This window comes from Mirounga leonina, unplaced genomic scaffold, assembly GCF_011800145.1.
Source record: "Mirounga leonina isolate KUSES-001 unplaced genomic scaffold, KU_Mleo_1.0 Mir_93, whole genome shotgun sequence".
NCBI lineage: Eukaryota > Metazoa > Chordata > Mammalia > Carnivora > Phocidae > Mirounga > Mirounga leonina.
In genome coordinates, this window is record NW_023270854.1 from 16,029,249 (window position 1) to 16,048,411 (window position 19,163).

A 19,163-nucleotide genomic window follows, 5' to 3' on the forward strand; every position below is an offset into this window, starting at 1 on the left:
CAATCAGCGAGCGCCCTGTTGGCCGTCCGCAGCTCCCGCGCCCCTCCTCCTCCCGCCGGCCTCCGCTTCCCAGAATCCAAGATGGCGGGATCCAGGCAATGGGGTCCCCGGGCCAGAGTTCAGCCTCTTTTCTGCGCCGTGCTGCTGTCGCTTAGTCGCTTCGCCGGGAGCGACAGCATGGGAGGCGACCCTGCGGCCGCTGGTGCCGCGGGCACCGCGGCCGCGTCGCCATACCGCCGTTTCGAGTACAAATACAGCTTCAAGGGACCGCACCTGGTGCAGAGCGACGGGACGGTGCCCTTCTGGGCCCACGCGGGGAGTAAGCCGGGAAAGAGGGCGGGGGGCCAGGGTCCCCTCCCCGCCTTGCGTCTCCTCTCTACCCTGTCCCTGCTGCACACCCCTGGCGTGGTGGACCCTTCTCAGCAGCCCCTCCTGCAGGTCGGCTCTGGTCCGCAGGGCTCTCTCCGCCTGCGCCCGACTCTTCTCCCCATTCTGTCCACCCCTCGGCCTCCAGTCCTCCTTTCTTTGATTTCGTCCGTTCTTTCCGTTCAGCCTGGAGGTGTTTTGTTACTTTCCTACACTTGCAAGCACTCAGACTCTCTTCTAAGCATCGCGTTTCACCCTAACGCCACGTCTCTACGCGAACGTCCCGCAGCCCCACCCCCGGCCATCCCAACCTGAGACCTGTTCAAGCAGCTTCCCTACCTCCTTTCCCGCTGTTCCTAGGTCCTCCCCTGCTCTCTTTTCTCCGGTGCAAGCAATGGTTAATGCTCCAGTTCGTACCCCCTGATGACTCCAGAGATGGCTGGCATATGTTGATTTTAGAGTCGTTTTTAAGTCTTTTTATGTCCGAGGACATTGTTACGCTATTGGAACTACTACACCTTGAATTTGCCTCTTCCAGTGACTTGGTGTGGTCTTTGATCTTTTCAGTTGTATTAACACATTATGTAACAAGAGTCCCACTCATCCCTTTATTTAGTAAAAGGGATATATTTTTTTTGTATTGTTTCTGCACTTGATATATTAAAATAACATTACATATACAGCCTCTTAAAAGTTGTATTTAGCAAAAAAAAAAAAAGTTGTATTTAGCTTTTTTGAAAATTGGAAGGAATCTGCTCCATGTTTTATTCACTCTGTGTGTCACTGTTAGTAGATAAGAGAGCCTTGCTAGACATTTACATATGTGAAAGAAAACGTATCTGTACTTTCTAGTGATGATGTGTCACTGCTGACTAAGGAATCAGCCGTAACACTTGGCATGCTGTAAGCTCTGTTCAGTGACCATCAGATGCACCCTTTGAAACAAGTGACAAATGCCTTTTTACGGGGTGAGAAGTTCTGGCATTTTGAGTTCCATCCCTGCGTAATTAAACAGTCACTTATATAAGGTTTGTATACATCGTTTTAGAATGTCAAGTGCTTGAAACAAAATATTCCATTTCTAGAAAGTAATTACTGAGTAGGAAACACACTTTTAGGAAGGACCATTTCACTGAAATTAATGTATAACTTGAAAGTGTAAAATTTCAATTTGACTTAATGACCAAGTCATTAAGTATTTGCAGTAGAGTGCAGTTATTTTGTTATTCAGCAGGCATTTGCTCTGTGCCCACTCATCAAGGATATATTGCTGGGCTTTTGTTATCAAGGTAACATTGTTCCTAATATACAAAGATGCTGCAGGTGTACCAAACACAAGTTTTGAGGGGTTTTGGTTTTTGTTTTGGAGTGATGATGAAGTTTTCAGTAGTGGTGATGAATTTGCTCACACTTTTTCACTTCTGCATCTCTCCCTTGCCTGCTTGTTCTTCTGTCTTTCACACTTATTACACCACATACATCAGCCAATTAAGAATGTTAATCAGCTACTCAAATTAGCTACCTTGACTTTCTCTACAGAGCCTATACCCAACTAAGCTTGTCTGCTGCAAAAATGTCAGGTCGTGTCCCTGGGTGAATTAAAGTTGTATGACTAGACTGAATTTGAAATAAAGGGATTAGTGTTTTAGTCATGACTTTTCTGCATACTGACTCTGGGAATCCCTGCTGTGAATACCCCTTGCTTTCATTATCACTAACTTTTACAGTCTCACTGTTTTCTTAACTCCATTGATCATTTTTTCCCATCTCATTTTACCCTGAGATCCATTATTTAGAGCAATTTTTTTAAATAGAGAAATTTGAGATTTAGTTTAAACATGGCCCATTACATTCATCCCCAAATGAAGATCAAATCGATGGTGTTTCTTTTCTTAACTCTAATGTCCTTTTGTACTGTTAGTACACATCCTGGGTTCATAGGGCACAAAAATGATCACAGCAATTTGTAACCCTTTGTAGCTCTCAAACTCTCGCCTGCATTTCTGATTTGATCATTTGTAGGCAAGGCAGGTGTTATCTGTCTTAGAGATGAAAAAACTGCTGCTCAGAAAGGTTAAGGTTCTTGGAAAAGGTTACGTAGGTCAGGAGACTACAACTCATATCCAGGTCTTCTGATTCTGTGTCCACTACTCTTTCCATGAGGCTTGCCCCAGCCTTTTAAGTGCTTGAAAGTGATGGTGACAGTGACTGATCTTACTAAAGTACCTCAACTTGTCTTTTGTCAGTTTTTCCTAGCTGTAAAGACATAATACAATTATTTCCCAGAATGGATGTCAGAACTGGTTAATACCTGAGAGGATGTGTTAGAATTGTTCAAACTTAGGCCTGATAGCTGCTTTAATAATATCTAGTTCTATAACAGGACTAGCTAACACTTATTGAAGTACTTCTGTGCATTATATGCCTATGAGGTTATTAGAGAAATGGAATAACTTGCCTATAATCAAACAGCTAGTAAGTGGTGGAGCTGGGATTTGAACCTAGCTTGAAGATGCAAACCACCATTTTGGGGATCACAGTTCTCCTTGAGAATCTGCTGAAGCTAAAGAACTGTTTATTGACTTGAAATTTAGTTGACCCTCTCCCTAGAAGAATATATGTGCACAAAATTTTGCATATAAATTTTGGGGTGTTTATGGAAGTGATTGAGCCCAGCCCCTTCATTTTACAGGTGAACATATGGTGAACCCAAGACAGTAAGAATTATTTGCTCAAAGTCACACAGCTGAACTGAGGCTAGGAATAAGTCTCTTGATTCCTAGTGGTATGTTCTTTTCACACTGTTTGAGCTTTCTAACATTTGTAAACTGGTAAAATAGTTCCCAGTTTAAAAAAAATAATATGCAAGTTTTTGAGGTACTTGAAAAAGAATATAATGGGAATCAAATAGTTGATCTGCTCTTCAAGCCATAATTTCCTCCCTCCTGCCCCTTGAATTTTTAATGTATTGCAGCATTAATTTTATTTCGCCCAGAAGTATTTCACTATTTAAAAGATGGGGACAGGAAGGCTGTTAGAAAGCTCTAAAATTTTATTTTATCTTACTACTTTTAAATATTTATTTTTTACTATTTTTTTAAAAATATTTTATTTATTTATTTGAGAGACAGAAGAGAGCGAGAGAGAGAGAGCACAAGGGGCATGAGGGGCAGAGGGAGAAGCAGGCTCTCCGCTGAGCAGGGAGCCGGACCCGGGGCTTGATCCTGGGACTCTGGGATCATGACCTGAGCCGAAGGCAAACGCTTAACTGACTGAGCCATTCAGGTGCCCCAAAAGCTCTAAAGTTTTAAAGTTAAAACTGTCAGCACGTAATTTTTTCCTAACAAAATTATTGTACAGGTTACCGAGTTAAAATTAGATCTCTATAGACATATGGAACTGTTTGGTGATGGTTCCTTGAGTTTTACCTAATTATAACTTAAAGCTCTTCTTCCCTGATTTTTGTTCTAGATGCTATTCCAAGTTCAGATCAAATTCGAATAGCACCATCTTTAAAAAGCCAAAGAGGATCGGTGTGGACAAAGACAAAAGCAGCCTTTGAGAACTGGGAAGTTGAGGTGACATTTCGAGTGACTGGAAGAGGTCGAATTGGAGCTGATGGCCTGGTATGATAACTTCTTTAACTTAGAAAATGTAAATCTATGCATATACCACTAACCTCTAAATGTCCCTTGTTATATTTACAGGCAGTTTGGTATACAGAAAATCAAGGCTTGGAGGGTCCTGTGTTTGGATCAGCTGATATGTGGAATGGTGTTGGAATATTCTTTGATTCTTTCGACAATGACGGAAAGGTATATTTGTTGTCAGGACTATTACCTACTTGAGCATATCTGCTAACTAAAGTTAGGCTATGAGAAATACTGCTTATTTAACACTTTTGTCAGGTTAGTAGTTTGAGAAATCCCCAAACTATATCCTAAGTATGATGATTAGTCTTTATATAACTGAGACTTTAGAAATTTAAGCTCTTCGCTCCTGATTTGTCATACACCAACTTGAGGTCGTAATGGAGTTCTAACTCTGTAGAACTTAGCAGTGACCTCCCTCCCCGGTGCCCGAATGTGTTTAGTAATTTTGATGCGTAAGCCTGAGTCATTTAGAGATAGGCAGTGAAACCGGCATTGTTTAGTATTATAGTCTGTTTTCAAGAAAATACCCTATGCATTACTACTACTAGCTCACATATTAATACCTTTTCATATGTTAATCCCTCTTTTTGATCCGCCAGCATCTCTGATGATGTTAAGAGAGCCTAAAACAGTTCAGAACAAAATGTACTTGCGATTTAGTAACATTAACTTGTGCTGCATTAGCAGCCTTAAGATTGATGATCTTTGTTTCAGCTGGTAGTTTCTCTGCTGATTGTCAGAGGTCATTATTAGCAATTTAAAGGAGAACTTAATAACTCCTTGAATGCTGAGGTATATTATTAGTCCTTCTGTTACTAATCTCCCTTGGGTCCCACATAGTGAGTCCTCAAATATGGGTTGTAGTTGATTATTCACACAGGGCACATCATCAGTCTTTATTGAGGTGTTAAGAGACTGTTTTTGAGGGCGCCTGTGTGGCTCAGTTGGTTAGGCGACTGCCTTCGGCTCAGGTCATGATCCTGGAGTCCCTGGATCGAGTCCCACATCGGACTCCCTGCTCAGCGGGGAGTCTGCTTCTCCCTCTGACCCTCCCCCCTCTCATGTGCTCGCTCTCTCTCATTCTCTCTCAAATAAATAAAATCTTTAAAAAAAAAAAAGATTGCTTTTGAATGATTATAAGAGTTTACTAATTTTTTCTAAATAAGTGGAAATCTTTTCTATTATTTTAAAATTTTGAGTCCTAGAATTTTAGAGATGTGAGAGACTTTATAGGACTTCTAGAATGATCTAGAATTCTTTGACCTAAGGACTTTTAAAACAAATACATTCTTTTTATTTTTAGAAAAATAATCCTGCTATAGTAATTATAGGCAACAATGGACAAATCCATTATGACCATCAAAAGTAAGTGTGTGCTTTTTATATTATTTGATTGCAGCTTCTTTTTGGAAACCTTGTAAAATATATTGTTTCAAATTTGAATATTTTCCAGATGACATAAGATTATTGTTTTTCTTGAGATGTATTTTGTGACTTGGTAGAAAGTTCTTATTTTAATTTGGTCCTGTTTTAAAGTTCATTCTGTGGACCATCTCAGATTTCAAACATAAAAAAGAGTTCTTTTATTGAACCTAAAATTACATAATACTTTGAAAGATTTATAAAATGTTCCTGGTTCTCGGTGATGCCATATCATGTTTCTTTCATCTTTATCTTTCAAAAATAAAGTTGAAACCCTTGACCAAACTAATGGCTGAGCAATTTACACCACCTTACTCATGCTTCATGTTGCTTTATTTAAAGATTCTCAATAGGCTACAAAATTTCTAAGTGTCTGATATATTTATAATGTGTATGAATTAGGTATGTACATTTTTTATTTTTACATGTTTGTTTTGGGAGGAATTACCTTTGAGCCAATCAGTAAACTGTAAGAAAAATTACTCATCTGCATTTCTGTTTACTGTTTCCTACCTTCGTGATTTTTAATCCTCCTAGTTTGTCATGACCACCTGTGGGAGCTATTTAAACCAGAGGTGCCAAGGCCAACCTCCTTGTGAGTCTGCTTCAGTTGACTTGGGGTGGAATCTAGGCATCTGCATTTTAAAAGCTGCATATGTATTTCGATTCTGCCCTGACGTAAAGGACTATTTTGTCCTTCTCTCAGGTAGAGGAGTAGAACTTTCCTCTTGCTGTCGGCACATGGTAGCTTTGGCTTCTGACGTTATCCACGAGTTCTGACAGGAATCACAGAAAACTTGTGCATTAACTTTGTGTCTTCTGCATACAAATGGCAAACAGACACATGAAAAAATGTTCATCATCATTAACCATCAGGGAAATTCAAATCAAAACCACGCTGAGTTACCACCTTACACCAGTTAGAGTGGCAAAAATTGACAAGGCAAGAAACAACAAATGTTGGAGAGGTTGTGGAGAAAGGGGAACCCCTTACACTGTTGGTGGGAATGCAAGTTGGTACAGCCACTTGGGAAAACAGTGTGGAGGTGCCTCAGAAAATTAAAAATAGAGCTACCCTGTGACCCAGCAATTGCACTACTGGGTATTTACCCCAAAGACAGATGTCGTGAAAAGAAGGGCCATATGCACCCCAATGTTCATAGCAGCAATGTCCGCAATAGCCAAAGTGTGGAAAGAGCCAAGATGCCCTTCAAGAGATGAATGGATAAAAAAGATGTGGTCCATATATACAATGGAATATTACTCAGCCATCAGAAAGGATGAATACCCAACTTTTACATCAACATGGATGGGACTGGAGGAGATTATGCTAAGTGAAATAAGTCAAGCAGAGAAAGTCAATTATCATACGGTTTCACTTATTTGTGGAAATAAGGAATAGCATGGAGGACATTAGGAGAAGGAAGGGAAAAATGAAGGGGGGGAAATTGGAGGGAGAGATGAACCATGAGAGACTGTGGACTCTGAGAAACAAACTGAGGGTTTTAGAGGGGAGGAGGGTGGGGGGATGGGTTAGCCCGGTGATGGGTATTAAGGAGGGCACGTACTGCAAGGAGCACTGGGTGTTATATGAAAACAATGAATCATGGAACATTACATCAAAAACTAATGATGTCTTGGGCGCCTGGGTGGCTCAGTTGGTTAAGCGACTGCCTTCGGCTCAGGTCATGATCCTGGAGTCCCGGGATCGAGTCCCACATCGGGCTCCCTGCTCAGCAGGGAGTCTGCTTCTCCCTCTGACCCTTCTCCCTCTGGTGCTCTCTCTCATTCTCTCTCTCGCAAAAAAAAAAACAAAAACAAAAAAAAACTAATGATGTCTTGTATGGTGACTAACATAATAAAATTTAAAAAAAAACAAACACGAAAAACTTTGTGTCTTCTGAAGAAGTAACTTCAAATATCCCAAGACTGTCATAACTTGATATTATTTTATCTTTCTGGACGCTGATCATTTTAAATAGTGAGTTTTCAGATATTAAGAAGCTTTCTTACGTTTTTTGTTTGTTTTCCCTTTCTTCGCACTACAGTGATGGTATTAATCAAGCTTTAGCAAGTTGCCAGAGAGACTTTCGTAATAAACCCTATCCTGTCCGTGCAAAGATTACATATTACCAGAAAACACTGATGGTAAGTAACAGGCACTTAGAGATACTCAGATGAAAAATGTTCTGGTAAGACTTCTCATTCTGAATCTTTGATAGAAATTAAAGGCATGTAAGTTTGGATATGGGTTTATGTACTCAGTGTTCCTCAGAGAGAACGGAAGTGGCTTCAGAGCTTGGCCTCAGTGGTCATGTGTTGTGAAACCTTTCCCGTAGGTTTGCATTCAGTCAGTACATGTTTGAGCATCCTACTTGCTAGATGCCACACATTACACACGTATCCGAGCCATCCAGATACGAATCTGAGTAAGAGGTCATTTTCTCCAAAGAGCTTGTAGTCTAGTAGAGGGGAGACACTTGTGTAACATTACTGTGCTAGGTGGAAGACGTTCCACAGCACACATACCATTAAGGAATCAAGGGGTTAGAATCTTGTAACTGCAAGTGGGCGTGGAGAAGGTCAGGAACAGTTTCTCAGAGCTGAGCCGCACCAGGAAGGGGAAGTGGAGATTTCCGGGATGGGATGCATATTCAAGGTAGAGAAAACAGGCACAGGGACTGGTGAAAGATTTGGGAAAGGCACATGATTTGGAATGGCTGGAGGATAGAGGAGACTGGGGAATGGGGTTGAAAGGTTGGTGGTGGCAAGTCACGCAGGCCTCGGGTAGTTTATCCTATAAGGAACTGTTGAAAGTTTTAAGCAGGAAAGGGAAATGATCCTATTTGTAGTTTGGGTGGATGGCTTAGGCAGCCATGTTCTTATAACGGTATTTGTGAAAGGAGACTCTACACGTAATGGGCCATGCCCGATGCTCTGTACTTTAAGTGCAGTTTCTCACTTATTTTTTCCAATAGCCCTATGGGGCAGGCATCCCCATCTTACACACGGGGAAATGGGATATGGGACATTTTAAGTAACTTAGTATCATACCACATAAGTAACACAACTGTGATTTGAACCGAGAGCCATCTTCCCTGCAAGACTCCACTTGCGGTCTGAGCCAGGGGAGAGAAGGGAGGAGAGGTGATTAGGAGGGAGAGACTGTGCTTGGGGATGACGGTAGGTGCAGTGGGGGAGTCAAAGATAGTTCCTGGATTTCTGGCCAGTTGTACAACTAAGCCAAGAAGCAGCACCTTTTTGAGTTTGAGTGAGGAGTGGGAAGGTTGAGAGTTGGTAATGAGTTTAGTCATATAGACAAATTGAGTTCAGAGTAGTACTTAAAGTGGGTATATCCTGGGATGCCTGGGTGGCTCAGTCAGTTAAGCGTCTGCCTTCGGCTCAGGTCGTGATCCTGGGGTCCTGGGATGCAGCCCCTCATTGGGCTCCCTGCTCACCAGGGAGTCTGCTTCTCCCTCTCCCTCTGCCTGCCGCTCCCGCTGCTTGTGTGTCCTCTCACTCTCTCTCTGTCAAATAAATAAAATCTTTAAAAAAATAAAAGAATTAGTACTAGGCAGTAAAGACTCCTAATGGATTTTCAGTTTGTTCAGGTTCAAGGAAAAAGTATTGGAATAGTTGAAAATTTTTAGTGTTAGAATTAGGGTGTGATTAACTTAATACCTTTTGTGTTTTATCTCTCAAAGACAAATGTCTTACTGATTGTTGATTCTGATTTAAAACACTGTAGAGGAGAACCATTCATAAATGATGTAAACTGAAATCGGAGCATTACTGATCAGAGGGAACAGAATATTAATGTTAGCTAACTAAATGGCAGGTCGTTTGAAAAAATTGGTAGTAGGGGCGTCTAGGTGGCTCAGTCGGTTAAGCGTCCGACTCTTGATCTCAGCTCAGGTCTTGATCTCAGGGTCGTGAGTTCAAGCCCCGCATCAGGTTCCACTCTGGACATGGAGCCTACTTATTAAAAAAAAATTTTTTTTGAAGAATGGTAGTAGTTCACGTGTTTCTATCCTGTGTTACATAGAGATTTACCCTTCATATTGACAGATGTCTTACTCTCTTGCCAAAAATATGGACAGTGTACTATATCATTTGACCTGTGTGACTAAATCCTAACAGTCACTGACAAGTGATAGTTGCATCTGTAAGTAATCATAGAAGTGCCCTGCTCTGGTGCCACATCTCTCATCTGGCTTCCCCTCTGGCTCAGCCACCGTTACGTTGGGTTGTGGGAAGTGAAAGCCTGGGCCACTGCCGAACTGGGGTCAGGAGAAGAGTACCTGTGTGTCTGCTGGGTTCCTCTGCTGCCTTGGGGTTCCAGGATTTTTTTTTTTTAAGACATTTTGGGTTATTACTTCAAAAATACATTCTGCAGAGAAGAAACTTAGGTGTCCTTTTAGTTTTTTCATTTTCTGCCTTTGTATCAGTATGACTTCTGTCACTTCTGTTGTCTCTCTGCTAACTTACCACTGTCCAGTCACACCCCCTCCCCAACTGAATGAAGAGAAGCTTACTCCTTGCACAGCAGTCTGTTTAATATCTTTAATTCTCAACTAGCTGTGGTAAAAATTGTAAATTCATCCTATTCGTTTGAGCTCTGACACTGGGGTTTCAGAACGAGTCTGGTCCCTCTTCTGTATGAACCATTCAAAGGAAGTCATCGTGGTTCCCTGAGTCTTCTGTTTTAGGAAGATTTTCGTGGAACATTATCAAATGTTTCTCTTTAAGCCTTTGACACATTGTAGGATAAAAACTTTAAAGTGAAATATCTTATTTAATGATGCTAAATAAGTGAGGTTATTTCATGGATGGGATTACCCTTTATAATAGAGAAAACTGATAGCTTTTTGACGGTTAGTAGACCAAGTATAAAAATCAATTAGTCATAAATTGACTATTTGAAATTCATTTTGTAATGTCTTGTAAAAGCTGTAGCTGCAGTATGTCTTTTTTTAGGTAATGATCAATAATGGCTTCACACCAGATAAAAATGACTATGAATTTTGTGCCAGAGTGGACAATATGGTTATCCCTCCTCAAGGGCATTTTGGAATATCTGCTGCAACTGGAGGTCTTGCAGGTAAATCTTGCTATCTTTTAATATTAAAAGTTCATGTATTGAGTTTCATTGGGAATAGTCTATTTGGAGATATGTAAACTTATTTACTTCTAACCTTTTTTTTTTTAAAGATTTTAATTATTTATTCATAAGAGATAGAAAGAGAGGCAGAGGGAGAAGCAGACTCCCCGCTGAGCAGGGAGCCCGATGCGGGGCTCGATCCCAGGACCCTGGGACCATGACCTGAGCCAAAGGCAGAAGCTTTTTTTTTTTTAAAGATTTTATTTATTTATTTGTCAGAGAGAGAGACAGAACACAAGCAGGGGGAGAGGCAGGCAGAGGGAGAAGCAGGCTCCCCGCCGAGCAAGGAGCCCGATGTGGGACTCGATCCCAGGACCCTGGGATCATGACCCGAGCCGAAGGCAGCCGCTTAACCAACTGAGCCACCCAGGCGTCCCCGAAGGCAGAAGCTTAACCATCTGAGCCACCCAGGCGCCCTACTTTTAACCTTTTAAGATGAGCTGTAACCTTTACGTAGTCTGCAGAGCTGGTCTTTTGGTATCTTGAATCTGCTAATTTTCTTCTGATATTCTGTAGGTATACAGTTGGCTGGGGCTGCATACAACTGGTGGTCGACATTAAGGTCAAGGCTATAATAGGTCAATTGCCAAGTGGTTTAGGATCCTGAAAGTTGTCACGGCACATTTAAATGAATTTGGTAGCCTGAGGAAATATTATTGGGGACTAAAGTTTTAACAAGATATATTTACCATTTTTGCCCCACATTTGGTGATAAATGAACTTCTCGTTCGACGTTAGTACCATCTTGTGTTTAAAAATATATATATCGGGGCGCCTGGGTGGCTCAGTCGTTAAGCGTCTGCCTTCGGCTCAGGTCATGGTCCCAGGCTCCTGGGATCGAGCCCCTCATCGGGCTCCCTGTTCGGCGGGAAGCCTGCTTCTCCCTCTCCCACTCCCCCTGCTTGTGTTCCCTCTCTTGCTATGTCTCTCTCTGTCAGATAAATAAAATCTTTAAAAATAAATAAAAATAAAAATAAATAAAAAAACATATATCATCTTGTGTTTACATGGTACGTTTTGTATAATTTTTTTATTATTTTCAATTATATAATTGTTCCTTACAACATCACAGGGAGGGAGAGAGAGGATAGATCGTTTTACTTATTTTTAGTTAAGCTTGCCAAATCTTGGATTAAAGTACATTATAAATAGTACATGGCCAGTAATGGCCAAACCAAGGCAGGACTTGGTTTGGATTTCTGACTCCTGGGTCCAGTGCTCTATCACACTGTACATCTTCTCCTGAAAAGTTACATAGCTTACACACTTGGACCAAGTGTTACAATTTTCTCTCTCATCTGGCTGCGTATCTCAGTCTCCGTAATAGTGGGAAGAAAGCATAGAGGTTGCCAGTTGGAATTAATTGCTCTTGCTCTGCAGACGTGACTAGCCAGGATTGGTATTTTAGGTCAGCATTATGAGGTTTGATCTGCTAAGTCCGTTTTCAGCTTAAGCAGCCTGAAATTAATTTGATTTTTAAAATATGATTTTAAATAAAGTAAAATTGTTCGTATCTGCTGTGTGAGGGAAACAGATATGTCAAGTTTATAACAAGAAAGTAAGGCAAGTATTGTAAGTACCGTAAGAAGGGTTGAGAGACAGGAACGGAAATACATGAAGGACAGGATTTTGTCTCATTTGGCTGGGACACAGCCTGTGAAGGAGATTTGTGGGAAAATATGGCAAGATCTTGGTGTCAGATTTAGGAGTTTGGGCTTGTTTTGACCCCTCGTTTGTTTATTCCCTTATCCCTTATTTATTATTATCCTTTTTCCCCTTATTTATTAAACATCTGTTATATGTTAAACACTGTTAAATATTCTGGTTTAGGATAAAAGAAAGTGAATTTTAGTTTATCTCTGATGTACATCTTTCTGGTGAATTTTTATCTCTAAGCTCACAGAGCACCATTGCCTTTACCAGATGAGAGCTGATTTTTATTTTTCATATTGATTATTTTTAAAGCAATAGATCTCTCTAAAGTAACTTCACAATCATAAAAATCTGTTACGGAACTTTTTCAGATTTTTTTTTTTTTTTTTTTTAATTTGTAGATGACCATGATGTCCTTTCTTTTCTGACTTTCCAATTGACTGAGCCTGGGAAAGAGCTGGTAAGTATACACTTTTTTTTTTTTTTCTCCAAAAAGTTTATTTTCAGTTTATTGGTATCTCCCTGTAGCTGAAAACTTGGGAAGCCCAACTTAGATTTGGGTCTTGTTTCTGCCTCTTATTGCTGTTTGATCTCGTAGAAGTGACAACCTCTGTACCACTCCGTTTCTTCACTGGTAAAACTGAGACATTGGGACTGGCCAGCTCCTGGTGTCATGAGCATTAAATAGGACAGTGAATTCAATAAATGGTAGTTGCTAGTGTTATTGTTTTGTTGTAATTATTAGTAGCAAGAGTAAAATGGTTTTGATTTAAATAAATAACATTTTTATGTTAACCTTTCAACTAGTGGTTGAGTAGTTCAAATGAAGGGGAAGAAAGTATATTGAGGTTTATTATTTTTTAATTTTTAATTTTTAAATTTTTATCTTTTTAATTTTTTTTAATGATCTATTCCTAAATTCCAAAAAAGCCTACCCCAGATAAAGAAATTTCAGAAAAAGAAAAAGAAAAGTATCAGGAAGAATTTGAGCACTTTCAACAAGAATTGGATAAAAAAAAGGAGGAATTCCAGAAGGGCCACCCTGACCTTCAGGGGCATCCTGGTGAGTTGGAGGAAGCTGTGCTCAGAGCTGCACAGCGGTTGTAGCACATGCGTTCATCCCATCCTTGAGCTCTTTTCTGGCATATCCAAGTCGTTTCCAGAAGCAATCTATAAGCAAATCTTCTGCCATCACAAGGCTTGGAGGTTGATGTTTCTACCAGTAAGGGTGTGGCTTAGGAAAGCATGCAGTGGGTGGTACTGGGTGATGTGGATGAACAGTGATCCCCTGAAGTGCAGGCTCTGTGAGGACAGGGATTCTGTTTTCCTGTTGACTGCCCTGCCCCCCGACACCTAAAAAACACCAAGAACCCAATGCTGACCTAGTAGTTGAGACTCAGTAAATATTTGTGGAATGAAATCATCTAAAGTCTAGGTCTTTCTTTTGAGTGGCACACATTACCTTATTAATATAGAGATAATACTGGAAAAATGTCAAAATTCTTGTGAAAGTAGTATGAAATGATTCTCTAGCTCTCCTCCCCTTACTGCTCAACAGAACTCTAGACTTGAAAATTTGCAAATTGTAAAATAATTAGTCTAAGCCAGTGTTGAACTTAAGTGTGCTGTGTGCCAAAAATAAAACATGGGAAGTCCAAGCAGAGTGGCTTTATATTATCTGCTAACTTTTATCTGGATTGTTCCCACCCGCACAGGTGGTCAAAGCTGTATTTCATATGGCCCATAGCTAGCTTTTGTACTCCCTGTAATTCTCTAAATGATCAATAATATAAATCAGACTTAATGAAGATAAAAATGAAAAATAAATTTAATTCTCTTCTTGGATTTGCTTTAAATATCACATATGATTTGTGAGTATATCCTGAAGCTTATTGTAGTAAGTGTTTGAATGAAATAATTTCCAGCACAATCAGCTTTAAAAGGGAAATCGGCTGTTCGCAACTCCATTGTTAAATTTATTACCTAAGTGAAAGGCACACATTTTAAAAGTAGTTTGATGAATTCTGACAAATTTGTATACCCACTTAATCATCACTCAGGTCAATACATAGAATATTTTTATCACCCCAAGATGCTCCCTCATGCCTCTTTCAAGTCAGCCTCCCTCCACAGAGGCAACCACTATTCCGGATTTCTAGTAACATAGATTAGTTTTTGCCTTTTCATATAAATAGAGTCGTATAGTATATTTGAAAGAAAATTATTTTTAGGTGAAAAAAATTCAGAACTAATTTATAATAGGTATTCAGCCATCAGACATGGCAAAAAACAAATAGTAATGTTGTCGTGATTGAATTGATTATCTGCATGTACCCTATTGAGGAGGTCATACCACTGGAGTAGATCATATTGGTGATGTTCTAATTTTAGTATATGTTGATACCTCAGTCACTTATGGTATTTCAAAAACTACATGTGTTGGTGATTTTGATCATTTTAATATGCAATTTCCATTTCAGCAGATGAAATATTCGAGAGTGTAGGAGACCGCGAGCTGAGACAAATCTTTGAAGGACAGAATCGTATCCATCTTGAAATCAAGCAGCTGAACCGACAGTTAGATATGATTCTTGATGAACAGAGGAGATACGTCTCTTCCTTGACAGAGGAGATCGCTAAAAGAGGATCAGGAGTCCCAGGGCAGCAGGGACAGGTAAGCTTTGCAAATAAGCATGTGTGCCTTTAGGCAGCCTCTGGTGGAGGAGGACGCATGGAGGAAAGACAGGCTACTCCGCCATATGTTCCTACAGAACTGGGTTCTTCTGTTTTCCTCCAGATCACCCAACAAGAGCTGGATACTGTTGTGAACACTCAGCACGAGATCCTGAGACAAGTAAATGAAATGAAGTAAGTCTACAGAAGTCATGTCCAAGTGTTAGGTGATACACTTACCCAAAATTCATGGCTTCTCTCTCCCTCTGTGCAAGCACATTATTATTGTAAGAATTCCCCATGAGGGTAAGAATCACATTCTAGATTCATATTATAAATCAGGGAGTGGAAAGTACAGGAACCTTTGATACTCAGAAACTGCCAGTAGGCCTAAATGTTTGAATTGTTCTAAGCCAGAGGAGAAAAAAATGCTTTAGCATCTTTAAAAAAAATACATTTGTCACAGCTACTTGACAGCCAGAAGTATTCATGTATTTCTAAAATAAAAAGAATATGTGTAATATATAACAATTCTGTGAAAAATCCTAGAAGGGTAAGCATGCATAGCATTGTAGAACTGTAATACAAGCATGCCTGATGCAGGAACTTCTTTTTGATGGAATGAAACCATTTTCAAGGAGATATGCTATGTATGACCACCTCTCTTCCATTCCATTAAGAGAGACTGGACAGGGTTGGAACAAAGAGGAGCTACCGTGTCCTTGGAACTTTGAATGATAAGTTTCTAAAAAGTGTTCATTTATGCAGATAATTAACAGCTTTCAATGCCTAGAGTAGAGAAACAGCCAAAGTGTTACATTTTATAAGCTAACTTTTTAGAGCATTGCACCAACCAGTACAACCCTTGACAAACAAGAATGTCAAGGTAAGTTCTTTAGCACTGGAAAATTAAACAGTATTAGGTTAATAAACACAAGGTGATAATATCCACACCTAGAGATGAAAGGCAGCCCCACTTGTAACTGCAAATTGGTACTTCTTTTCACTTTTACTGTCTCGCATTTTTTAAAATCTTTTAAGTTGTGAACTCATGATTAAAATATGATCCTAAGTGAATAGTTAAATTCTTTCAGAAATGGGGGCACCTGGGTGGCTCAGTTAGTGAAGCATCTGCCTTCGGCTCAGGTCATGATCCCAGGGTGCTGGGATCGAGCCCCGCGTCAGGCTCTCTGCTCTGCAGGGAGCCTGCTTCTCCCTCTGCATCTCTCTCTGCTGCTCCCCCTACTTTTGCTCTCTTGCTCTCTTTGTCAAATAAATAAATAAAATCTTTAAAAAAAAAAAATTCTTGGGTGCCTGGGTGGCTCAGTTGGTTAAGCGACTGCTTTCGGCTCAGGTCATGATCCTGGAGTCCCGGGATCGAGTCCCGCATCGGGCTCCCTGCTCGGCAGGGAGTCTGCTTCTCCCTCTGACCCTCCTCCCACTCATGCTATCTGTCTGTCATTCTCTCTGTCTCAAAAAAAAAAAAAAAAAAAAAAACTTAAAAAAAATTTAAAATAAAAAATTCTTTCAGAAATAGACTGGATCATGTGACATTATTTTAAAAAATCTTTATTTTGATCTGATTTTAGACTTCAGACATTGCAAAAATAGTACAATTTCCATATATTCCTTTCCCTCTTCCCCTAATGTTCACAACTTACATAACCATAGCACAGTTGTCAGAGCCAAGAAATGAACAGCGATACAGTACTATTAACTAATGATCTTACCCAGATTTCACCCGTTTTCCATGCATGCCCTTCTTTCTGTTCCATGATCCTATCCAGCAACACACATTGCATTTAGTTCTATCTCTTTAGATTTCTGCAGTATGAAATAGTTCGTCTTCTCTTGTCTTTCATGACCATGACAGTTTCTGCATTGAGCAGTTAATTTGGTCCACTGTCTCTCGATTCGGGTCTGTCTGGTGTTTACTCATGATTGCATTTTTGACAAGAATACAACACTGTATCATGTTCATGATGTCAGTATGTCTTATTTCTGTTCACGTTGGCTGGGATCACTTGGTTATGGTGGCTTTTTCCTGCTTTCTGTACTTTAAAGTTACTGTCTTTCCCTTGATGCTTAATTATATTTTGGAAAAGGTACTTTGAGAGACTATGTAAAGATATAAATATCCTGTTTCAGTTTAAACTTTTGCTTGCTAATTGTAGCATCCATTGACATTTTGCCTGAAACAAGAATGAGGTATTTCCCAAAAGCTGGGTTGTTTTTTTTTTTCTCTTTTCATCATTCCTTCCCGTGTATTTATTGGAATTCTGTAAGGACCGGCTCTGTTCTGCCCCATTTATTTATTTAATCAATTATTTATGTCATACAGGCTCGTGGATATGTATTGTATGGGTTACAATCCCATACTATCATTATTTACTGCTCAAATTGCTCCGCTCTGGTAATTAAGAACTCCTCCAGGTTGGCGTCTGTGTTCTTTCAACAAGCTCCCGTCTTTTTTTTACACCATTTCTTTACTTTTTGGTGCTACACCGTGTTTCAGGCTCATTTTGTATTTTCTCTGCCCCGGCTCTAGAATCAACCACTTCTCCAGTGAGCCCTGGTTCCTTTTTTTGAAGAAAGGTATTTAGAAACCCAAGATCTGGGCAGTAGCTGTGCTCAGTCCCTCTGTGGTTCTTCTGCTCCTAGGCCCTCTCAGTGGACAGAGCTAGGGAATATATGAATGTTTACTAACCCACATATACACACGTATCTTTATTTTTGTACCCATCGCTCTCATTTGTATTAAAAAGACCCTGAGATTATCCAGACATTTTGGATTCTGGTTGGACTAGACTAGGCTGCACATTATAGGGTTGATTTTCCCCTCCTTCTTTCCTTCTTTGAAAATTCTTTCTCCAGGAGGGAGAAGCCTGGTTTTTATTATCTGTAATGTACTTACTTATTTTAGTGTGCACATAATGTACCCATAAAGTGGTTTCAGATTGTTAACTCAGATCCCCGTGAGAAACGTATTTACTGATGGATTTATATAAAGATCCTTTTGCGTCTAACCTTATAATTTGTGATATAGACACTATTTTCCAGACAGCTATTTAGTTCAGTTCTCTCCCCACTCTCTTCAGTACTGTTATGATATGCATTCATAACAGAGTTAGGTTCTTTGTTAGCATTTGTATTCTTCCTACATCCTGGTTGATTTTAATTGTGTATATTTGGGGTATATGAAGGTTCCATGAATACGATGGTTCTGAGAGGTTCTGAGTCGAAATTTATGTGTTCACTGAAGTGTCACTCCCTCTTCAACACTACCACCTCATTCCCATTTCCCCCCTTTCTAGCCTTTTCCCACCCACCCCCCGTTGCTAACCTATCCCATTCATTTCTGGTTTCTTGTACTTTTTCCGCATATGTATTTTCTTAGATCCCCTTCTTTCTTACATGAATGGTAGTTATATTCTAGATAATCTTGGTCTTTGCTTATTACACGTAATAGTGGTACTAGAAGTTCTTCTTAAGATTCAATTAGTGGTTAGTAAATCCTAGCCATCTGGCTGTATTATCCATGAAAGCACTTATTTAGAGTAGTTAGCAATCCTCATAAACTCTCATTTACTAATTGAGAACGAATGTCATGCATACCATAAGTTAAGGTAAAAACTGAACTCAGATTTCTAAATTTATCCTCTAGAGCTTTTTTCCTTCTGGATTAGGCTTCAGAAAAAAACTATGAAGAGAAAGGAAATATTTGCGTTTTGTGGAATAGGTGGTTTGTGTCTGTGGATTTTCATCTCCTTAGAGAATCATAGAAGTTTTTTTTAGCAAAAGCATGTAGTACAATTCCCTTCAGTTTACAGATAAAGAAAAAAAGGCCCCTGACTGATAAAAGGTCCCAATATAAAAACAGTCAGAAGTAGTTTCATTATCGCCTCACTTTCAGGTGCTATTTCTAGCATACCAGAATGCCTGGCCAATTTTTATTTTCATTAAACATTTTCAAACATACAAAGAAATTGAGCATAAATGCCATCCCTCATACTCCATCACCCAGTTGCAACAGTTATTAATAACTGGATGTTGTCGGCCTGCACTGTTCATTATGAAGTACCCCCTTCAACCCCTCCAAATTTTTGTGGCGGTCACGGCCATAACCTGAATCCATTATTTCCTGAGAGGGTAAAGAGTGGCACTCTCATTCTAAAGTTCCCTCTCCATTTTATTTATTTATTTATTTATTTATTTATTTATTTATTTATTTATTT

General features: G+C 39.7%; 1 protein-coding gene across 2 annotated transcripts in view; it reads left to right on the plus strand.

Annotated features, from left to right (window-relative positions):
* Positions 1-54: 54 nt before the first annotated feature.
* LMAN1 (lectin, mannose binding 1) overlaps positions 55-19,163 on the plus strand; it is a 27,674-nt gene continuing 8,565 nt past the window's right edge. For both annotated transcript variants that reach the window (XM_034996222.1, XM_034996223.1), the window contains exons 1-10: positions 55-319; positions 3,838-3,992; positions 4,074-4,181; positions 5,323-5,384; positions 7,490-7,589; positions 10,419-10,542; positions 12,657-12,715; positions 13,186-13,318; positions 14,736-14,929; positions 15,053-15,123. In XM_034996222.1, coding sequence (XP_034852113.1) covers positions 82-319; positions 3,838-3,992; positions 4,074-4,181; positions 5,323-5,384; positions 7,490-7,589; positions 10,419-10,542; positions 12,657-12,715; positions 13,186-13,318; positions 14,736-14,929; positions 15,053-15,123 — 1,244 coding nt within the window. In that variant the 5' untranslated portion in view covers positions 55-81. The remainder of the gene's footprint in view (positions 320-3,837; positions 3,993-4,073; positions 4,182-5,322; positions 5,385-7,489; positions 7,590-10,418; positions 10,543-12,656; positions 12,716-13,185; positions 13,319-14,735; positions 14,930-15,052; positions 15,124-19,163) is intronic.